The 18,904-nt window shown below is 49.2% G+C and overlaps 1 protein-coding gene across 6 annotated transcripts; it reads left to right on the forward strand.

Moving 5' to 3' along the window:
- The first annotated feature begins 58 nt into the window (after positions 1-58).
- Stkld1 (serine/threonine kinase like domain containing 1) lies at positions 59-18,867 on the forward strand. Of its 6 annotated transcripts, XM_021651922.2 has the most exons (19): positions 61-311; positions 1,487-1,573; positions 3,655-3,699; positions 5,784-5,858; positions 6,876-6,980; positions 8,856-8,926; positions 9,545-9,660; positions 10,905-11,023; positions 11,229-11,392; positions 11,925-12,055; positions 12,600-12,683; positions 14,366-14,482; positions 15,297-15,437; positions 15,818-15,946; positions 16,774-16,902; positions 16,977-17,105; positions 18,008-18,148; positions 18,307-18,386; positions 18,617-18,867. In XM_021651922.2, exons 1-19 carry the CDS (start codon positions 297-299, stop codon positions 18,761-18,763), a joined length of 2,025 nt encoding a protein of 674 aa, XP_021507597.1. In that variant the 5' UTR covers positions 61-296; the 3' UTR covers positions 18,764-18,867. The 6 variants fall into 6 exon arrangements, with proteins under 6 accessions (XP_060245708.1, XP_021507597.1, XP_060245707.1 ...); XM_060389725.1 differs by lacking the exon at positions 16,774-16,902 and having other exon boundaries at positions 59-311; XM_060389724.1 differs by lacking the exon at positions 6,876-6,980.
- The last annotated feature ends 37 nt before the right edge of the window (positions 18,868-18,904 follow it).

Genomic DNA, 18,904 nt, shown 5'->3' on the forward strand with positions numbered 1-18,904 from the left:
TCCGACCTAACACACCAGGCCCCGCCCTTCTTCTAATCCGCGGAGACCTATTCTCTGCGGCTTCTTTAAGGGGCGGAGTGCCAGGACGCCGCGTGCGAGCCAGAGGGCTAGGCAGACACGCCCCGGGTTTGAGGGTCGTCGTGGTCAGGTGGTGAGGCTGAGGAGTTGGAGTAGGCGCAAGGAGCAGTCACTATCGAGCATGCTCAGTCGAGGGTTCGACTACCGGTCTGGCTCGAGGGATTACTTCCCTATATCCGGCAGTCGGACAGGGAGGCAGAGTGTCTCCTCGAGATACCATGGAAAACTATCAGGTGCTGCGATGTCCCCACTCCCAAGATCCAGGGTTCGTGGGCAGCGGGGACAGGTCCAAAGGCTACACAGGCAGGGCCAGCCTCCCTGACAGGCTAACCCCATAATCCCCGAAGTGTCCTAGCCACTTCACCTCCAAGGGCCTCAGTCTCCCTCTCTGAAATGATGACCAATACCCAATCTGACCTGTGGTTGGAGAATGGTGCAAGTGCCCTTTTTCCGTGTATGCTGGGGTTTAGAGGCAGAACACTGGGAACAAAAGCCTGAATGGATATTTTTATTTTTAACTGCTGTTTTTTCTTGACGCATTAGCGTCATTAAATGTTAGAGTCAGCTTATAAACGCTTCACTTTGCTACCGTTAGATTTTCCTCCCTTTTGCAGGATTCTCTGAGAGAAGGTTTACAGGCCTTAGCCAAACAGATGCACTTCCTGTGGCCAGAAATTAAATAAATAAATAAATAAATAAATAAATTCACAGCTCACTGGCCCGGCCTGAGATAGACTCACTCCTGAACTCCCTGATTCTATCCTTCCTGTACTGCTTTTGTGTCCCCTTTTCACCCTGATAACCATCTCAGCACTCAGAGATCTCAGCCATCTAATCCACAGCCCTGACCTTGCAAAGTTCTGTTCTGCAGGCCAGTTCTGAAGGTGTGGCTTCCTCACAAGCTCCAGCTCAGACTCCAGAGTGCCATAGTTTCAGAAAAGGACCTTGTTCCCCAGACCTCAGTATCTCTCAATAGGTAGCACCGGTGGCAGTCACAGAGGGCGGCTGGGTAGCACTTCCTGCAATGCTGAGCCCTGCCTGTAACAACACCACTTATATCAGTTAAAGGGCCTTGTGTGGATGTTCTCTTTGGAAGGATGCTGGAAGTTGGTATCACTGGAGTTTATAACCACTAAGCCCCTGTCCGAATGTACTTTTTAATTGTCAGCCCTGCAGGCTGGGGCAGGGTCATGAGGCTATAAAATATGGGCTCCAGAATGGGTTTCAAGGAAAATTGTATTGGTTCCACAGTGGAGGCCTTCTCGGTCGGTCACCTGAGGCCATTTCCTCTACAGCAAAAGTGAGCAAAGATGCCTGCCTTTGGGCGGCCCACTGTGGAGGTAGCCCATGTGGGAAATACACAGCCGTTGTGTGCACTTCCTCAAAGTCTCTCTCTTCCTTGAGGTAGGTTTTGAAAACGCTCAGACCTGGAGCCTTAGGGGTGAACCTGGTGGTGGAGGAAATAGAAACGGAAACCAGGTACTTGATAAAACAGGTAAGATGCTGAGCCCGGTGAGCCAAGGGGTACAGTTTTGTAGCAGTGGTTCTCCCAAACCCAAGCTCACCATCCCAGGTTAGAGAGCTTTCTCAAATTCCCAGAAAGAACCCCCCCCCCCCCGTTGGGGCAGGCTGTAGCATGAGACTTCCTGGAGTTCCCTCTTTGCCAAAGTTTTACTCTGCTAACCACAACGCTCATCTGCATGCTTGCCACCCATCACTGAACCCATCAACCCTGCCAGCCCAGAACAACAACCCCAGTTTCACAGCCAGACTGTGAAACTCAGGAGTCTCATCGTCACTAACGTTGCAGTTTCCAAGAGGATTTGAATTTGATAAGGGGTAGCATGGTACTGCTTAGTACAGGGCCACTGGTCTTATCAAAAGAGAAAATGGGGGGGAGGACAAGGCCCTGAGGGGGGTCACAGAAGCTGAGCACAAAGCACATAACTACACAGCTGGTGTGGGGTGCCAGCCCACAAGCGTACTCTAGAGAGGAGCACTGCTGTGCAAGTCCCTTGTACACCTTCCTCTGGGGTGGTGACAGGAACCTTGGGGATGGAGTCTGACCGCATTCTGCTAGGCCTCCCAAGCAGCCTCAGCCCAGGGACTGGCCCTGGAGGTTTTATCTACTCTATTGCTAATCAGTCGTGGGGTCAGCTGCCTTATATCACAGGCCAGTGCTGCCAGAGTGGCTGCCTGAGTTTTTGTTTAAGCTAGCCATACCAAGCATGAAGGCACACTACTATACTCTCAGCATTTGGGAGGAAGGCAAGTAGACCTAGAGTTCAAGGCCAGCCTGGGCTACACAGTAACACCTTGTCTGAACAAGCAAACACAAGCAAAACTAAACATTTGGTTTCTCCAAATGAAAATCAGGTGAGGGGTTATAGGCAGGAGTCTGTGTGTCTTTTTCTCTTACGTGTTCATAAGAATGGTGCTGAGGTTGATAACATCTCATCTATTGACACTGTCACATGTCGTCACCACAGTTTCCTCCTCTCCTATCTGACAGCTGTGTCTCCTCCCAACGAGCTTCCTGCACTGTAGCTGGGCAGCCTGTCCTCTAATACAGCTTTAGCTTGCTTTGTTTTCACCAGTATAAACAACTGTGATAAATATCTTTAGAGATCTTTATAGGGCCTTCCCCACTTAAGCATAAATGACTTCCTTAGGAGGAAAAAATCCATGAAATAATAATGAAAGATTTTCTTCAATTTATTCTTATTTATCTTTATTTATTTATTGGAGGACCTTTCTATGTACCCTGGCTATCCTGGAACTCACTATGTAGACCAGACTGGCTTCAAACTCACAGAGCTCTATCTACCTGCCTCTTTTTCCGGAGTGCTAGGATTAAACACATGTACCTGCCACTCCACCACTGAGCTACATCCCATCACTAACGTTACTGGTTCAACTCTGCCTTTCCTTCTTTTTATTTCCTTCTTTCTTTGTTTGTTTTTTCTTTGTTTCTTCCTTTCCTTTTTTCTTTTTTCTTGAGACAGGGTTTCTCTGTGTAGCCCTGGCTGTCTTGGAACTTGCTTTGTAGACCAGACTGGCCTCAAACTCAGAGATCCACCTCCCTCTGCCCCCCAAGTTCTAGTATTAAAGGTGTGTGCCGCCACCACCAGCCATTTTGTTCTTTATGTTACTTTAGAATAAGTGTTTTAGCTTTTTTTTTTTTTCTTGAGACAATATTACACTAGGTTTTTTATGAGGCCAGCGAGGCCTCAAGCTCACAGAGATCCTTCTGCCTCTACCTCCTAAGCACTGGGATTATAAGCACAAGCCACCATGCCCACTGAAGGATTTTACTATGTTTGGCTAAGTTTCCTATCAATGATGGTGGTAGCAATGGTAATACTAGTGTTGAAAATGGTAGCTGATGAGGTGGTGACAGTGGTGGTGGAGGAGGAGGAGGAGGTAAAGGCCAAAGTGGAAGTGTTACAGCTGGTGGTAATGGAGGTGGTGGTATTGGAGGTAAGGGAGGGGGTGATGACAACAGTGGTAATAGGAGAAAGGAGCCATTGTTCAAGACACATGTACTAATTGAGCTTGTCTTCCTGTGCCCTCCAGGTGGAGTGTATTGATGAGCACCATGCCAATCGGGCCCTGGAGGAGGTAATGATCAGTTTTTTTCCTCTGAGAGGATCAGGACTCAACAGACAGAGGAACTGTGTTTTGTGCCCAGTTGCTGAGTGGCTGGGTGAAGGAAGGCATGGGACATAAAGGTCATAAAGGGACTCTATGCTCAGAACATCACTTCTTAATTACCACCTGGGACATCTGTCCCCTGAGGGCTAATCTACCAGTAACCATCTTTTAGAATTGTATTTACTTATTATTGTTGTTGGAGGAGGACAAAAACCACATAACACAGCCATGTGTGGCAGTTAGAGGACAACTTTGTGAAGTCAGTTCTCTCTTCCCACCTTTATGTGTGTTCAGGGGTTTGCACTCACTGTCATGATTTGTTTTCTCTTCCTTTATTGTTTGTTTTCAGACAGGATCTCACTATGTAGCTCTCAGTGTCCTGGAATTCACTCTGTAGACCAGGCTGACATCAAACTCACAGAGATCCACCTGCCTCTGCTTTCTCCTGCGTGCTGAGATTAAAGGCATGTGCCACTACACCTGGCTTGACTGTCAAGTTTTCAAGGAAAGCATTTTAACCCACTAAGCCATCTTGTAGAGCCCCAATAAGCATTTTTTTAAGGCTGGTCTTGTTTTCTTTACATTTGTTTAGTTTGTATGTACACACACACACACACACACACACACAGAGGCATGGCTCGTGGCATATATGTGGAGGTAAGAAGACAGCATTATGGAGTTATTTCTCTCCTTGTGCCTTTACTCACTGAGCCATCTCACATTTTCTGAAGATGTTTTTCTTCAGAGTTGGGGCTGTAGTTGAGTGATGGGGAATGTGCTTCAGTTTTTTCTTCTAGTTATAAAAGAAGAACAGTATGGCACTGGAGAGGTGGCTCAGTGGCACACAGCCCTAGCCATTCTTCTCTGTAACTACAGTTAAAGGGGCTCTGACACCCTCTTCTGGCCCCTGGGCAGCAGGTATAGACATGGTACATGGATAGACAGACATTCAGGCAAAACAAGGCTTGGGAGATTCGCAGGAAAAATGTTTACAAAGAAATTGTGCATTAGTCAATGAGTTGAGTGTGCTAGTGCACACCTATAGTCCCAGCGTTGACTGATCGAGTTTGAGGCCAGCCTGGACTGCACTGCGAGATCCTGACAAGATGCTGAGAGGTGACTGTGTGGTAGAGCGCCAGCCTCTGATGTGCTGGCCCTGGATTTGATTCTCAGCGTAGAACAGAGGGAAAGAAGCAAGGAAAAGGGAGAAGACAGCAAAGGGTTAGGCTGGGAGGATGGTGGGCTGTAAATGGCCTTCACAGAGCCGCAGGTGACAGCAGCTGCCAGCTTTGTAGATAGCAGCTGTGAGCAGTTTCTTTGGGCCGCTCTAGAAATTTCAACCAGGTGAAAGGTGTCTTCTCCTCCATGATGGCCACTTGTGGGTTGGTTTCCTTCTGGAGTTGCCTGCCCTTGCACATTGCTAGTCAATATTTCTTATGTCACATACAGTGTCACTGGGTCAGATATGGACCCAGTCATACTCTGATATGTGAAAAGAGCATGGGAGGTTCCACCATCACACCACTATGCTGTCCTTTCCCATTGACCCCTACCAGGCCAGGCGTTTTCCCACCCAGCTTCCAATCAAAGCATTTGCCCATCTGGCTATAGTGCCAGGTGGCCATGTCTGCTGCTTGATTGGGTTTGTTTCCTAAGTATTTTCTCACTATGCCTTTGGGCGCAGCACCTTCTGCAGCCCAGCCTGTCTCCTGGCAACCCCCTGGGTCTTCACCAGTTCATTGGGGGTTGGAGGTTGTTCTGGGTACCAAACCCAGGGCTCAAATGCATGCTAGAAAAAGGATTCTATTCCTGAACTTAGACCCCAGCCTGTTACTATTTTTATATGTGCTTGTGAGGCTCAGAAAGGTTAAAGGAAAGGCTTGGTCATGTAGCACAATCACCCCATTCTGGAAACCCACACCAGTCTCCTGGCCTCTCTCCAGCAGGCCTCCTTGCACCCATGCCCTGTCCTGCCCAGAGCTGTTAGCCCAGCTCTTGGTTGAAATATGTAGCAGGGCAGTACTAGCTGAGACACTCTGCTCTCTCTACAGCTGATGCCTTTGCTGAAGCTCCAGCACCCCAACATCTCTGTGTACCATGAGATGTTCATCATGTGGAATGATGAGGTAGGTCTTTGGAGCACCCATAGCCCAGCAGCTAACAGCATGGAACACTCTGACAGGCAGGCATTGCCTGGGTCCTGTGTGTGATCTCTAATGATCCCCCAACAACCTCATCATCGTTAGGAGGCCTAACAGCTCATTTCACGAAGTAGGAAGCTGAGGCTAAGAGCAATCACTTTGGGGTTCTTCAGGTATAACACAGCTGAAGCAGGAGGCCAGGTGCTAGGCTTCAGACTGCATCTTTAATTGTGGGGTGTTGGCTCCTGTAGAAGGAGCTGATACTCAGAAGCTGCCCTTCTAGCCTCCCCATGTTGTCCCAAAGCTGTGGACCTCTTACTCCCATGGCCATAGGATAGCAGGGTGGGGACGCTATTTTCAGGTCTAAGGCCCAAGTACCTCACAGTTAGTGAATCCTGAGTGGGGCTTCCCAGGCCTGTGTCCTTTTGGCAACAAGATTTCTTGTTTTTTCAATGAGTGGAACTTTCCGAAGTCACACCTCAAAAGGGGATAGAGGGACAGGCCCAGTGGCCTCCACTGTGTCCCATCTCCACATCAGCTTCCCTGCTGGGCTGATAACTCAGGGCTGGAGGAGGGCTCTCACTGCACGTACCCTCTGGAGTTCCCAAATCACCCTGATGGTTTCAGGGAGGACGACGTTTCATTGGAAGAAACAGAGCTGGCCACTGGCCACATACTGGGACCTGAAGAGGGCGGCATTCTCAGAGGAGCTCCCAGAGTCTTAATAGAGGAACTATTCTGCAATAGTTGAGGGGTAAAGACAGTTCCATAAGGACTCTGCATGTGCAGAGGCCAGGAACAACTGCAATTTTTAGGAAAGGCCAACTAACAAGGCATAGGGCATAGGAATGGGGACAATGCAAGTAAGGGGTTACCACTGGGCAGTGTTAGGATTGCCACCACAGACCATTGAAATATGCCCTGAAGCAAGATCTCCTACATAAACCCCAGGCCTAGGCTTTGGACAGTTGGTTATTTATTAAGGGCCTTGTGTTCTGACAGATCTCCTCTCTGTTCCTCTGCCTGGTGATGGACTATACCCCCCATGGAACATTCCAGAATATCATTGAGAATAAGAGGAAAACAAAAGAGACCTTTGACTGTGAGGTAGGAGGCATTTGGAACACCAAGTTTGGGAGCCACCTAAACTTATACTCCTAAAAGTCCCTGCAGTAGGAGACAGAGGAACTGGAGGAACTGAAGGGTCTGGCTTAGGCTTCTCTTCCAAGTGTGGGGTCATTACATCCTCTGTGCACATATCTCAGTTGCATATCTTGATGTGCTGCAAGTGTGCACACCATCAGCAGCCCCAGCCACCAATCCTGTGCTAAGGCTTAGGCATGCTTAGGACCTAGAAGGTTACAAGGCAAAAGCAACAGATGGGGTTCTGCCTCCAGAGACTGTAATGCAATTCCTAAGATTCAGATGAGTTCAGTGTGTGTGGCTCAAATCTGAACACACACTGTCCACTCAGCCCCCTGCCTCTGAGGCCTTGCCATGCCTTAATGCTCTCCTGTGGTCAGCTAGCTGCCATTGTTCATGGCGAGGAAGTGCTCAGTGGGTCTGCCTCTCCTGCATTGATGAGCGTACCATCACCTCCAGTGCAGGGCAGTAGAGTAAGGCTGCCAGGAGCACTGGAAGGCCTAGTCTTTCTTGTCTAATCATGGAGGACTGGCTGGCATGCTGGGTCATAGAGTAGGGGATGTGGCTTCAGTAGGCATTCTAGCAGAAGCTGGCTGGTCAGAGTTTACTCTCCCAGAAAGCAGAGAGGGTCTCCCCTCTATATGGCCCTTTGGCCTGTCTTTTCCCTGTCAAGTGTTCAAGAGATAGTGACATTTTGTTATGATTTTAATTTGCAATTCCCTATCAGCAGTCCTGGTAAGCACATTTTGGGTATGTTTTTGTTATGCTGTGGTTTTGCTTATTTAATTTTGAGGTGACCATGTACTCACTAACTAAGGATGACCTTGAACTTGACACTCCTTCCTCCATCTTCTCACCACTGGGATTATAAGCCTCTTTTACAACACTCAGCAAAATTTTGGCCATTTGGAATTATTCTTTAGCTGTTTAACTCCTCTGTCCATTCAAATTGTTTTCTGGTTGATTTGTAGACATTCTTTACATATAGTTAGACATACAGGGTCCATTTGTCTCTATTCAGTCTGGGGCTTTCCAGTTCACTTATTTAATACTGCCTTATAAAAGGCAGTTCTTGGTGTAATGGAGGCCAGTTGATGGATGACCCCCTGTGGCCAGGGCCTTTGGTACTGGCTTAGGCAGGGCTGTCCTCAGTTTTCTTCTAGGAGTTTATAAACTTTCACTTTTACCTTTGGATCCAGCACACACACACACACCCCAAAAGGGAGCATCTGAGCAAGTGTTCCTCTGTGATTTCATGGGCCAGGCACCATCTCCCCAAGAGGCACAAAAGAGAGCATGTAGCTCATTTTATTGCTCACACCACAGGGTCAGGCTCTAGAGTGGGCTCACACACTCCATCACTGGTAGACATCTTGGAAACAGAAATGTTCACAGAAGCCATTAAAGTGAGCTCCTCTATCAGGACAGGGGCCACAGCAGGAGGATGAGGGTATTCTGCTACCTAGCCAATCTCTGGTACCTCAACATGTCTCTTAATCCTGATGTGAGATTCAGGACTCCTAGGTACATGGTTTGAAAATGGCAGCCCTGAGCGCTAGATTGCGTTTTGTTGCTCCCATAGTGTTCTCTCACAGGCTCTTTTCACTCTGGTGGCAGGAAGTGCAAGCCCTGGCAGGCACTGCAGGGGCTTCAGTATCAGTAATACGCACAGGGGTCACCTTCCAAGAACAAGAATAGCATGGTTCACAGAGTGGGCCCCTGGCAGCCCCAGGGCACCAAGCTCTCCAGCATGTCAACAGTTCCATGGACTTCTTTGTGTGATCATATGCAGCTCAGCAGAGTCCCCTTCCAATGCCATGTCCCTTGCTTCTTCCTCAGTGGATGCATACCATGCTAAGCCAGGTGTTGGATGCCGTCGAGTACCTACATCAGCTGGACATCACTCACAGGTGATGAGGCCTCCTCTGGAGACTGGCCAGATGCCAAAGCCTGGGGGACCAGATGTGGGCAGTATGGGGCATCTACTGTGATCCCCCCCCTTCCTGAGTGTCTGACTTACCCCAAAGGCAGTGTGGGAGCCAGGCAGGGTGGTTCTAAATGGCAAGGAAACACAGAAATAAGATGCCAAGGAGGGGAGGTGAGATTGGCTGTGGTGGCACAGTTTCTGGACAGGCAAGTAAGAGTTGCTGCAACCCAAGCCTAGCCTTTGACCACTGTACCCAGCTTCAGGTCTAAGATCTGGGAAGTATCTGGGAAATGGCTTCCATCAACATGGGTCATACGAATAAAGAGAATAGAATGCCCATGTTAATGTTAACAGATGTAAAGAATGGTGAATACCTTCTCTAATGAGTGTCATTACTTACAGTGGGGTCTTCCCTAATGTACAAAAACTGAGTAGATATGTTTTAGGAAGCAATTATTTAATAAGTGGGCTGAGCAGAGCACTTTCTTGAGGAGTGAAGAGGGCTGGAACTAGGTTGGGAGAGCAGGCTTCAGGCTCAGGCATGTGCTAGCCCTACCCCAGGCAGCTGCACGGCACCAGAGGCCCCTGCTCTTGGTTGCAGGAACATCAAGCCTTCCAACATTGCCCTCATCAGCAGCAACTACTGTAAACTCCAGGACTTGAGCTCACAGGCACTGATGACCCACGAAGCCAAGTGGAATGTTCGAGCAGAAGAAGGTGGCTGGGGAGGGATCCAGGAATAACTGACAAGGGAAGCAGTGGCTTTTGATATCCAGAGGACAGTAGCTATTCTTGGGACTGGGCTCTTTGACTCAGAAGGTCCAGAGACCAACCTAGGGCATAACAACAGTAGACATGCCACTGTGGGTAAGGTGCAGGGTCCAAAGGACACCCAACATGTGAGAGAGAGCCTTGGGAAACAAAGCAATGGCTGTGGTACCCTAAAGATATCAATTCTTGCGGGGAAGAGAGCATCCAAGAAGGACAGAAGCTGCACGTGAGGGTACAGTCCTCTGGGATGTAGGTACTGAGCATGCATGTTAGACAAAGACCTGAAATAACCCAGGGGATGGAAAGGTGGTAGGATGAAAGGAGTGGAGTATACCACGCCTGTAACAGCTATCCCAGATAGACAGAGCAACCCAGGAAGAAAATTCAGAGTTCTGTGGTAGCAGTGGTTGTCGTTGGCACACAAAGGATGGATGGGTGAGTAGATAAACGGGTGGACAGATGGGTGTGTGGGTTGGTGATTAAGGGGGCACATGGAAGTATCAATGGTGTGTGTCCTTGGAGTCTGACCCTTTGCTGTTTGACTGGGGATTGGAAGTTTGGAAATGGAGTGACGACCTGAGTTCAGGTACATTAATATAACAGGGAAAGGGCCCTGCAATTTTGGTTCTTTCTGTAGAGTTTAGGGTTAGGACTAAGGCAACTCAGCCAGAACCTTGCCCTAAGATCCTACCATTTATAGAGGATAAACTGTTCAAAGAGGGCCATATTTCAGCTTTTCTGGAATATGCCTGTCTCATCTCCTGCCTGTTGCCATACATCAGATAGGTAGGTACTAGGGCCAGCCTGGCAAAAACCTGCCTACATGGACAAGCCTCCCTAGTAGAGATTAAGGTCTGTCAGGACAGTGACCTCACTACCTACAGCTTGCACTTCTCATCTCACCCAAAGAGGGTGAATGAAGGGTTCCTGTCTTAAGCCCTTGGAAAGGAATACTAAAATGAGGACAATGTAGCTAAGTGTGGTGGGGCATACCTGCAGTCTCAGCACTGGGAGGTGGAAGCGGGAAGAGCAAGAATTCAAGGCCAATATGGCAAACAGGTGACCCTCTCTCAAAACACTCAAAAGGGGAGTGGTAGTGCTGGGGGGTGGGGCAGGCTGGCTCTGTCCTCTTCCCTGTCCCTGAGGAGGCATAGGACTCAGTAGTTCTCCCACCTTGATTGTGTCAACAGACCCATGCCAAAAGTCCTGGATGGCTCCTGAATGTCTTAAATTCTCCTTCTCCTGCAAATCCGACATCTGGTCTCTGGGCTGCATCATTCTAGACATGGCCACTTGCTCCTTCCTGAATGTGAGCTTCTTGTGGGGGAAGCCACCTGCCCTCATCCTACCTACCATGCCACCCTGATCCTTTCTGTTCCATGTAGGCTACCGCATGCTCACTCTCCTCGGGCCCCTGTCTCAGCTCTTGCTCAGCCTGGTGAGGGAGCACTGATAGCAGCATTTCACCTTCATGGCTGGGAAGAGCCCAGGTCAGATGCCCTCTTTCTTCAAAGGACACAGAAGCAATGCACCTGCGGAAGGCCATCCGACATCACCCAGGCAGCCTGAAGCCCATCCTGAAGAACATAGAGGAGAGGCAGCTCCCCGGTGCAGAGATGTTTGGTTTCCTTCTGCCCTTCATGCTACACATCAACCCCTCGGATCGACTGGCCATCAGGTGAGCTCTCAGGGCAGGGCCTTCCTTTAACCTATCAATATACCTTTGGGCATCTCCCCACCTTCCCACATGGACAGCTGTCCTGGTTTGTCCACACACATTCCTCAACTACCTGGCAGCCATTAATCTTAAACATAGGGTGGAGTTTTTGCTTTTTTTAGATTGGGTCTCACTCTGTGGTCCAGGCTAGCTGTGAATCCATAGTGATCCTTCTGCCTCAGCTTCTTGACTGCTGGAATTTCAGAAAACCTGTTCATATGTTTTTAAAGACGGTATCATGAGGGCAAACATGCTGGACTCAGGAACATCCTTGGGATCTCTGTCATGGTGGGAAGTGACTATGAGGCCTGTGACTTCACAGAGTAGAGTAGGTCCCTAGAAGTGGAACTACAAAGACAGTTACTAGATACACATGGAACACAGCCCCGAACCATCAGGAAGGCTGGTGTCTGCCATTATGGGTCACCCACAGCTCAAGGCAGAGGAAGGGCCCTATGGGAAACCACCTGTATTCCTCTGCCCCCCCTGCCAGGGATGTGATCGGAATAATCTTCACGAGCACCTCCTTCAGAAACTTCAGTGATACTCGGAACATTCACCGGCAGGCAATTCCCATTTTCATTACTGATGTGCTGCTAGAAGGCAACATGGCCAACATCTTAGGTAATGGTGGGGACATGAGACAGTGCTGGGAGCTGTCTTGGCATTCGTTTCAGAGGCTTAGTGTCTCTCTCCCACAACCTGGTCTTACATCTGCTGCTTGTGCATGATTAGTGAGTGGGAACAGTTTCCAGGTTTCTCCCCTGTACCTGATGTATAGCCTCCTTTGCTCTCAGTAGCCTGACCCTGCCTATTTTCCCCTGTTCTCATTGGACATATCCTGTGTGGTTAAGCCGGTTAAGGCCTGTTCCCTGTCCATGTTCTCCATACTCCTAGGACTTTGGCTTTACACCCTAGACACTAGGTATCTTCCTCACTGAAGCCGTGTGTCTACTACATGCCAGAGTGCACGACAGTAGGCACTATGGCTCAGGGACAGGCTCCCAGAGACCTGGATTTGATTTTAGGCGAGTCCCTGGACCTGAGCACCCTCCTTTGGAAAGTAAGAACAGGAGTGCTGCCTTTGTGGCCGGATTGCTACAAGGCTAGGGCCTGTGGCCACATGGCTTGATCCCCAGTAGGGTTCTCCATATCCTTGTTCCTGCAGATGTCATGCAGAGTTTCTCCACCCGACCAGAGGTCCAGCTCCGGGCCCTTGACAAGCTTCTGACAATGCCAGAGGAAGATCTAGGTAAAGATCCTGCACCTTCCCCAGAGGCTCCTGGGAAAGGCTGGGAAATGGGAAGGGAGCTGTGTAGATGGAGGTAGGAACTGCCAACTGTCCAGGCTCTTCTGGACAGTGCAACTAACTGGAATTCTCTTTGATCTTATGCTTATGCAAAGGAGGGCGGGAGAGAGGCATGATTTTAATGGGTCAAAAGGAAATCTATTTAGCATTAGGGAGGTTGAGACAAGAAGATTGAGAGCTGGCTAGCCTGATCTATAGGGAGATGAAGCTTTGTTTAAAACCTCCATTTCTTGGAGGTTGTGGTGGTACTAGGGATTGAACCCAGGGCCTTTGCAATGTTTGACTGAGCTATCTCCCCAGCTCTGCTATCTTTGTTTTAGTTTGAGAAGGGGTCTTGATAAGTTGCCCATGCCGATTTCACACTCGCTGTGTAGTCCAGAATTCCTTGCACTTGTGATCCTTCTGCAGGTAACTGTACCTGCAATTACAAGTGTGCACCATCACACCTGGCTGAATAGATTCTTCCATCGGTCCCACCATCTCTATAATGGGTATCTGAGTTGCTTCTCATTTTCCACTTTTATAAACAACACCATGATTGATCACCTGGCATACTGCCCACTGGCATACTGCCCATAGGTACTTGCCAGATGTACCTCTGGATATCAGAGGGCAATTGCTATATCCGCCCTCCTTCATAGGTACACCAACTTGCCCTTCTACCAGAACCTTTGAGAGCAGCTCTTTCCCAGCATTACCTTTGATGATGGGTATTAAGTTTCTTAATAAGAAATTCTGCAGGCATGCTTTCTTGTCTCCTGCTCAAATATCACACTTGTATGCCGCCCATACACTCTCCTTTTCTGCAACCTTCCATCTGTTCACACACCCATCTATCCATTCCTCCATCTACCCAACTGTACATCTGAAGGGCACCAAAGCACTGTTCCAGTGACTAGGACAGTGGAAGTTGTTACATGGAGGCTGAGTTGTGACCCTTAGTGAGTTTAATAGACTCCTCATATTGGCCATTACTCTCCCAAAGTTCCTTTCATAGTTAAACTGTAACCAAGATAAAGCCCAGGACAAGGCAGATTTTGCCTTTTTGTGAAGCGGGATATTATGCCCAACAGTGGGCCTCATCCACCACCTAGTGTTGCCTCTTCCTCATCAGAGTGAGCTTGGTTTCCTGGGTACCAGTGTTCTGAATGACATCCTTATCACAAGCCAAGTCTCAACTCAAGTCACAGCCACAGGCCCTGGGGTCAAACAAGCTGGGTTTACACAGCATTCAATGCCAAATGCTCATCATTGACTCTCAGCTTTGTCATCTAAAAGGGAGGGCTGCTAAGAAAGACCTGCTTCATGAAGCGGTTCCAAGTATGTACCTTGGAAGAGCTGGGCATGGTGTTGTGAGTGTTGTGGTTTGTTACTCAGGCTGCTGAGGCAGGAGAGCCCCTAGCGCCCACGAACTCCAAATTAGCTTAGACAACCCAGAATATAGACTTGGCAGATGGTCAACTTCACACACTATGAACATATGGGCTAGTCATCCTTTTTTGCCCTTGTGTTTGCCTACCTGATCATCTGTCTTTACTTGTGGGCTCCCAGTAGCCTCTGGGCACCACATCTGGGTCACACAGCCCAGCTGCTCCTATGACTCAATTGTGCTGTATACTCCTCAGGCCTGCCATGGCCTGAAGAGCTGGTGGAGGAGGTGATCAGCATCATGACACAGCACGAGAGGATCCTGGACATTATGCTCAGCACTTGCCTTCTGCTGCTGCGTATTCTAGGCCAAGGTGGGTACCAGACTGGGGGGGGGAGCCCCTTCCTCTCAGGTCCTCTGCCTCACCAGCTCTTTCAACTTCCCACCCATGCCCAGCATCTGCCTCTTCAGGGTGTTGTTCCCTTCTGTGCCTATGTGACTCCATTCCAGAGCGATAGCGGGCATAGTTACAAATTCATGGGTCTGCATGGGGACTGACCCAGCCTGCTGGGATCCTGGATAAGTTCCCTAGCTATGTCACAGAAGCTGGGAAGGATGGTCTTCTGGGCTTTCCTGACCAGGAGAGGCCTGGGAAGTGTGATTGCCAGCAGGAAACTGCACCAAACTGAAGTCCTTAGTAGAAGCCTCTGCTGCTGAGCTCCCCCAGCTCTTCAAAATAGGAAGAAAACCAACTCCATCTTTATACTTGAAGCATCTAGTTAAACCCTTTACTTTTCTAGTCTTAATACTGAGGGCCTAACCACCACACAGATTGTGTCTTTTTTCCAGGGTCTGTGTGTATCAAATCCAGGCATCTTGTATGGTGGGCAAACATTCTACTGGGCAAAAGCTCATGAATACCTTATACTCAATGTTCTCGGCTAGTCATTGTGAAGGACCCAGCAATATCTTGGAGACTAGAACTAGAACAGGATGCTATAAGCTAGCTGTGTTGGTAAGAAAGGCCCTCATGTTTACAAAGACCTGCCTAGTGCCTAAAGAATAGGTGGACCTGTTTCTTTAATTTGAAGAGGTGATGCTGTCCCCAGCTACAGAGGGAGGGCACTTGTCCACCCTAGAGCCCTAGCTGTGGGGTTAGCCCATGTTTTTTCTCTGGCCCAATCTAGCACTGGCACAAGACTCAGAAACTGAGATCCCAAGGAGCAATTACATCATCTCTTTCCTGGTGAATATCTTGCGGAACCACCCCGACTCTGAGAGACTCATCACCATGGTCTACAACCTGCTCACCATTATCTCTAGCCAAGGTGACTGTTGGCCTTCTGCCCTTCCTTTCTGCTCTAAAAAGCCAGAGACAGAACAGAGGGCTTGGGGATAGGCAGCAGAAGGGCTCATTCCCAAGATGGATAGCCAAACTGTTCTCTGTTCTCAATGGCAGCCATGGGCACTGCTTGGAAGCTGGAGCCACTTGCCAAGAATGGCTGGTTAGTGCGTCAAGTCAAGGTTAGGCACAGGACCACTCTGACTTCTCACTCACACTAAGCCCACTTGGGTGAGAAAGGTATTAGGAGAAGTCATAAATAGACCAACCAGGCAAACTAGCTGTGGCATCAGCCCACAGGGGAAAAGGCAATGCTGGGGAAGGCTTCTTGGAGACTTTTCCTTCAAGTGCTTATTGAACCCACAGGGTTGGTCTCCGAAGAGCTGGAGGAGGAGGGTTTGCTTCAGCTTGCCCAAGAGCACCTGGACCACTTCATGGAGGACAGGGACATCTGCCTCGCTGTCCTGACCCTGCTCTGGTCCCTCCTGGTGGATGGTAAGGCCCTCCCTCCAAAAGCCCCACTGCATGAGACCTGTTAGAGCAGCAGTTCTCAACCTGTGTGTCTTGACCCCTTTGAGGGTCAAACGACCCTTTCACAGGAGTTGCCTAAGGCCACCAGAAAAGTTATTTACACTATAATTTATAACAGTAGCAAAATTGCAGTTATGAAGTAACAAAAAAAAAAATGATTTTATGGTTAGGGAGGGGTTCACCACAACATGAACTATATTAAAAGGGCAGCATTAGGAAGGCTTAGATCCACGGTGCTAGAGCCTCTATAGCAGCAGTTCTCAAGACCCACAGTTTTGAGAATTGCTGCTCTCTATCTTGTCCCTTAAGCACTGGAGGGCAACCACAGGCCCTATAGGGCTCTTCTGGGAGCCTAGCACATAAGCACAGTGAGGCACAAGTAGGGTGAGAGAGGAAGGCCTTCAGGATACCTTGTCCATTGAGTAGGCAGCCTATGGCTCCAGAGGTCAACGAGGGAACTTGATGTCCTATCCTGGTTTTTAGTTTAGAATGGGGATTCCCAGGCCTGCTCTTCCCCTCTTCTAGATACTGTCTTGTCCATTGGATGAGGGCTCCAAGCCACAGCAACCCCAGAATACCACAGAGACCCTGCTAACACCACAAATGCAAAAATTCCCCATTTCTATTGATCACTCTGCTACAGACTCTGGCAGTAGAAAGCCCCATTTTCTATCTCTGAGGACAACTGTCCCCTTGATTTTCCTGTTCTTGGTGGGAGTTCAGAGGGGCACATATATAGCAGGTGCTTCTGTTCATACCTGGCCTGGTGTTCATCCTTTTCCTGGGTCTAGTTGTCCCTGTGAACAAAGAGCCTTTGGAGAAGCTCTCAGCCATAGCCACCTGGGTGCTGACCACTTATCTGGAGGACGTGGAAATAGCTGAGGCTGGCAGTGCAGTGCTCTGGCTGCTGTCCTTGTTGGGTGAGCAGCCTAAGGCCTTGGTAATAGGGAGGGTGACTCTGGAGACATATGACAACAAGGCTTGTATTCTGTAGGCTGCATAAAGGACAGTCAGTTTGAGCAGGTGGCAGCGCTGTTCCTGAAGAGCATCCAGCTGTTCCCTACCAGCGTTCTACTGGTGAACAATGTATGCCGTGGCTTGGCCAGCCTTGCAAAGGTATCCGGTAAGTCTGGGAAAGGACAGGCTGCTAGCTGCAGGTGGAACAAAGCTAGTTCCCTCCAGCGATGTCCACCTCGTGACCCCAAACTGGAACAGGAAAACCAGCCTCCAGGAATTTCTCTGTTTGGTGTCTTAGGACCACCTCTCCACCTATCCCACAGCTGCATAGGTTTCCTACATATAGGTCTGTCTCCAAGTCCAGACTTAAGTCAGTTCTCATACTAAGCACTGGCACAGTCCTTTATAGAGAACCCCGGGCCCAGGCCCAGGCCCAGGCAATGATTACCAGCAGAATATGGTCTGTAATGACCCACCTCCCTTGCTCCAAGAGCTGTCTCTTTGGCTTCACTCTTGCTCAGCTCTATTCATGCCAGTCTACTGGGCTAGCCAAACTGGTGGGGCCTCCTGGAAGTAGTTTGGAATCTTAGCTTTTCCTCACATATCCCTGACACCTTTATACAAAGTACCCTGTGAGAGAGGGTTCAGGCCCTGTGAGGTCCTGTTAACTGCTACAAGGTGAGAGGGCCACCTGCAGAGGAGGCCCATCCCCTCAGCGTCACACCAGGGCCTCCTTTTCTTGGGGGGAGGGGGAAAAGAGGAACCAAGTGCTCTATTTCCCTTGGTATGGTGCTCATTGCCAACAGGTGCAAAGCTATGCTGTAGAAATGCAAAGTGGTGAAACTACCTCTTCCAACATTTTATACAGAGCAAGGTATAGCTCTGACTTCAGGAGCTTCCTTCACAGAAAGCTAGGATTCCTGGCAGAAGAGAACTCTTCCAGAAACCCTATGACCATAGTCATGTTACTTCCCAGGGATAGGGGTACAGGGGGCTGAGAAGGACAGGCGCAATGTGGCTGTAATAGACTGCATCATATACACAAATTCCCTTAACTCCTTTCTCCAGAACTGGCAGCCTTCCGAGTGGCAGTACTAGAAGAGGGCAGCAGTGGCCTCTACCTCCTGCAAGATATCTACCAGCTCTACAACGATGACCCTGAGGTGGTGGAGAACATCTGCATGCTGTTGGCCCACCTGGCCTCCTACAGTAAAGACCCTTACTTCGTTCTCTCTCTGACAGGAAGGGAAGGAGCCCCAGAGCCCCTTTAACTTCCCACTCATTCACTCCAAGCCAAAGTGGTAACTTATCAACCTTAACTGGCGGGTGGGAAGGAATTCTGAGCCTCATCATCATCTCCACTGCAGAGGAGATCCTGCCAGAGCTGGAATCTGCAGGCATCAAAGACCTACTCCGGGTGATTGTGGAGCGCTTTACCTCCAGCCTAGTAAGTCAGAGTGATAACTCTTATCAAGCCAGAACACTTGCATGGCACCAACCCAGAGCTCTACATGATGCTTTTCTACTACTCTTGATCACACTGAATCCAATCCCAAATGGCAAGTACAGTGAGACCACCTCAAAGATTCTATCAGTCAGAGGGTTATGTCATCAAAGTAATTGCTCCTGTATCCTAAAGCTACCTGAACAAATGGTTCACTAGTTTCCTCCTTCCAGGAGCTGATTTCTTATGCTGACCTGGTACTTCAGGCACTAGAGGCAGCTGCACCACCCAGCCCTGAGGAGGAGCTTAAACCTGATGAAGAGCCGGAATCCTCTGAGGTCTCCCCGCAACTGCAGGAAGATCCTATCTTCCAGACCTGAAACGTTGCCCTTCCAGGCCTGGGGTAAGGGAAAGTCTCACCAGGACCAGGGTTGTATTTTGCACTCCACAGTGACTAATAAAGCCCTAGGCTGTTCCTGGCCCATGTCTGGCCGTGGTATCTGTGATCCTGCCTTGCAGGG

Source organism: Meriones unguiculatus, chromosome 8 (genome assembly GCF_030254825.1).
Source record: "Meriones unguiculatus strain TT.TT164.6M chromosome 8, Bangor_MerUng_6.1, whole genome shotgun sequence".
Lineage (NCBI taxonomy): Eukaryota > Metazoa > Chordata > Mammalia > Rodentia > Muridae > Meriones > Meriones unguiculatus.

What these genes read in the sequence shown, in the direction of transcription:
- Stkld1 (XM_021651922.2), top strand. An exon ending in CCAGGTACTTGATAAAACAG is followed by an intron (nt 1,574 to 3,654) that starts GTAAGATGCTGA and finishes TGTGCCCTCCAG; the next exon opens with GTGGAGTGTATTGATGAGCA. An exon ending in CCACTTGCTCCTTCCTGAAT is followed by an intron (nt 11,024 to 11,228) that starts GTGAGCTTCTTG and finishes CTTTCTTCAAAG; the next exon opens with GACACAGAAGCAATGCACCT.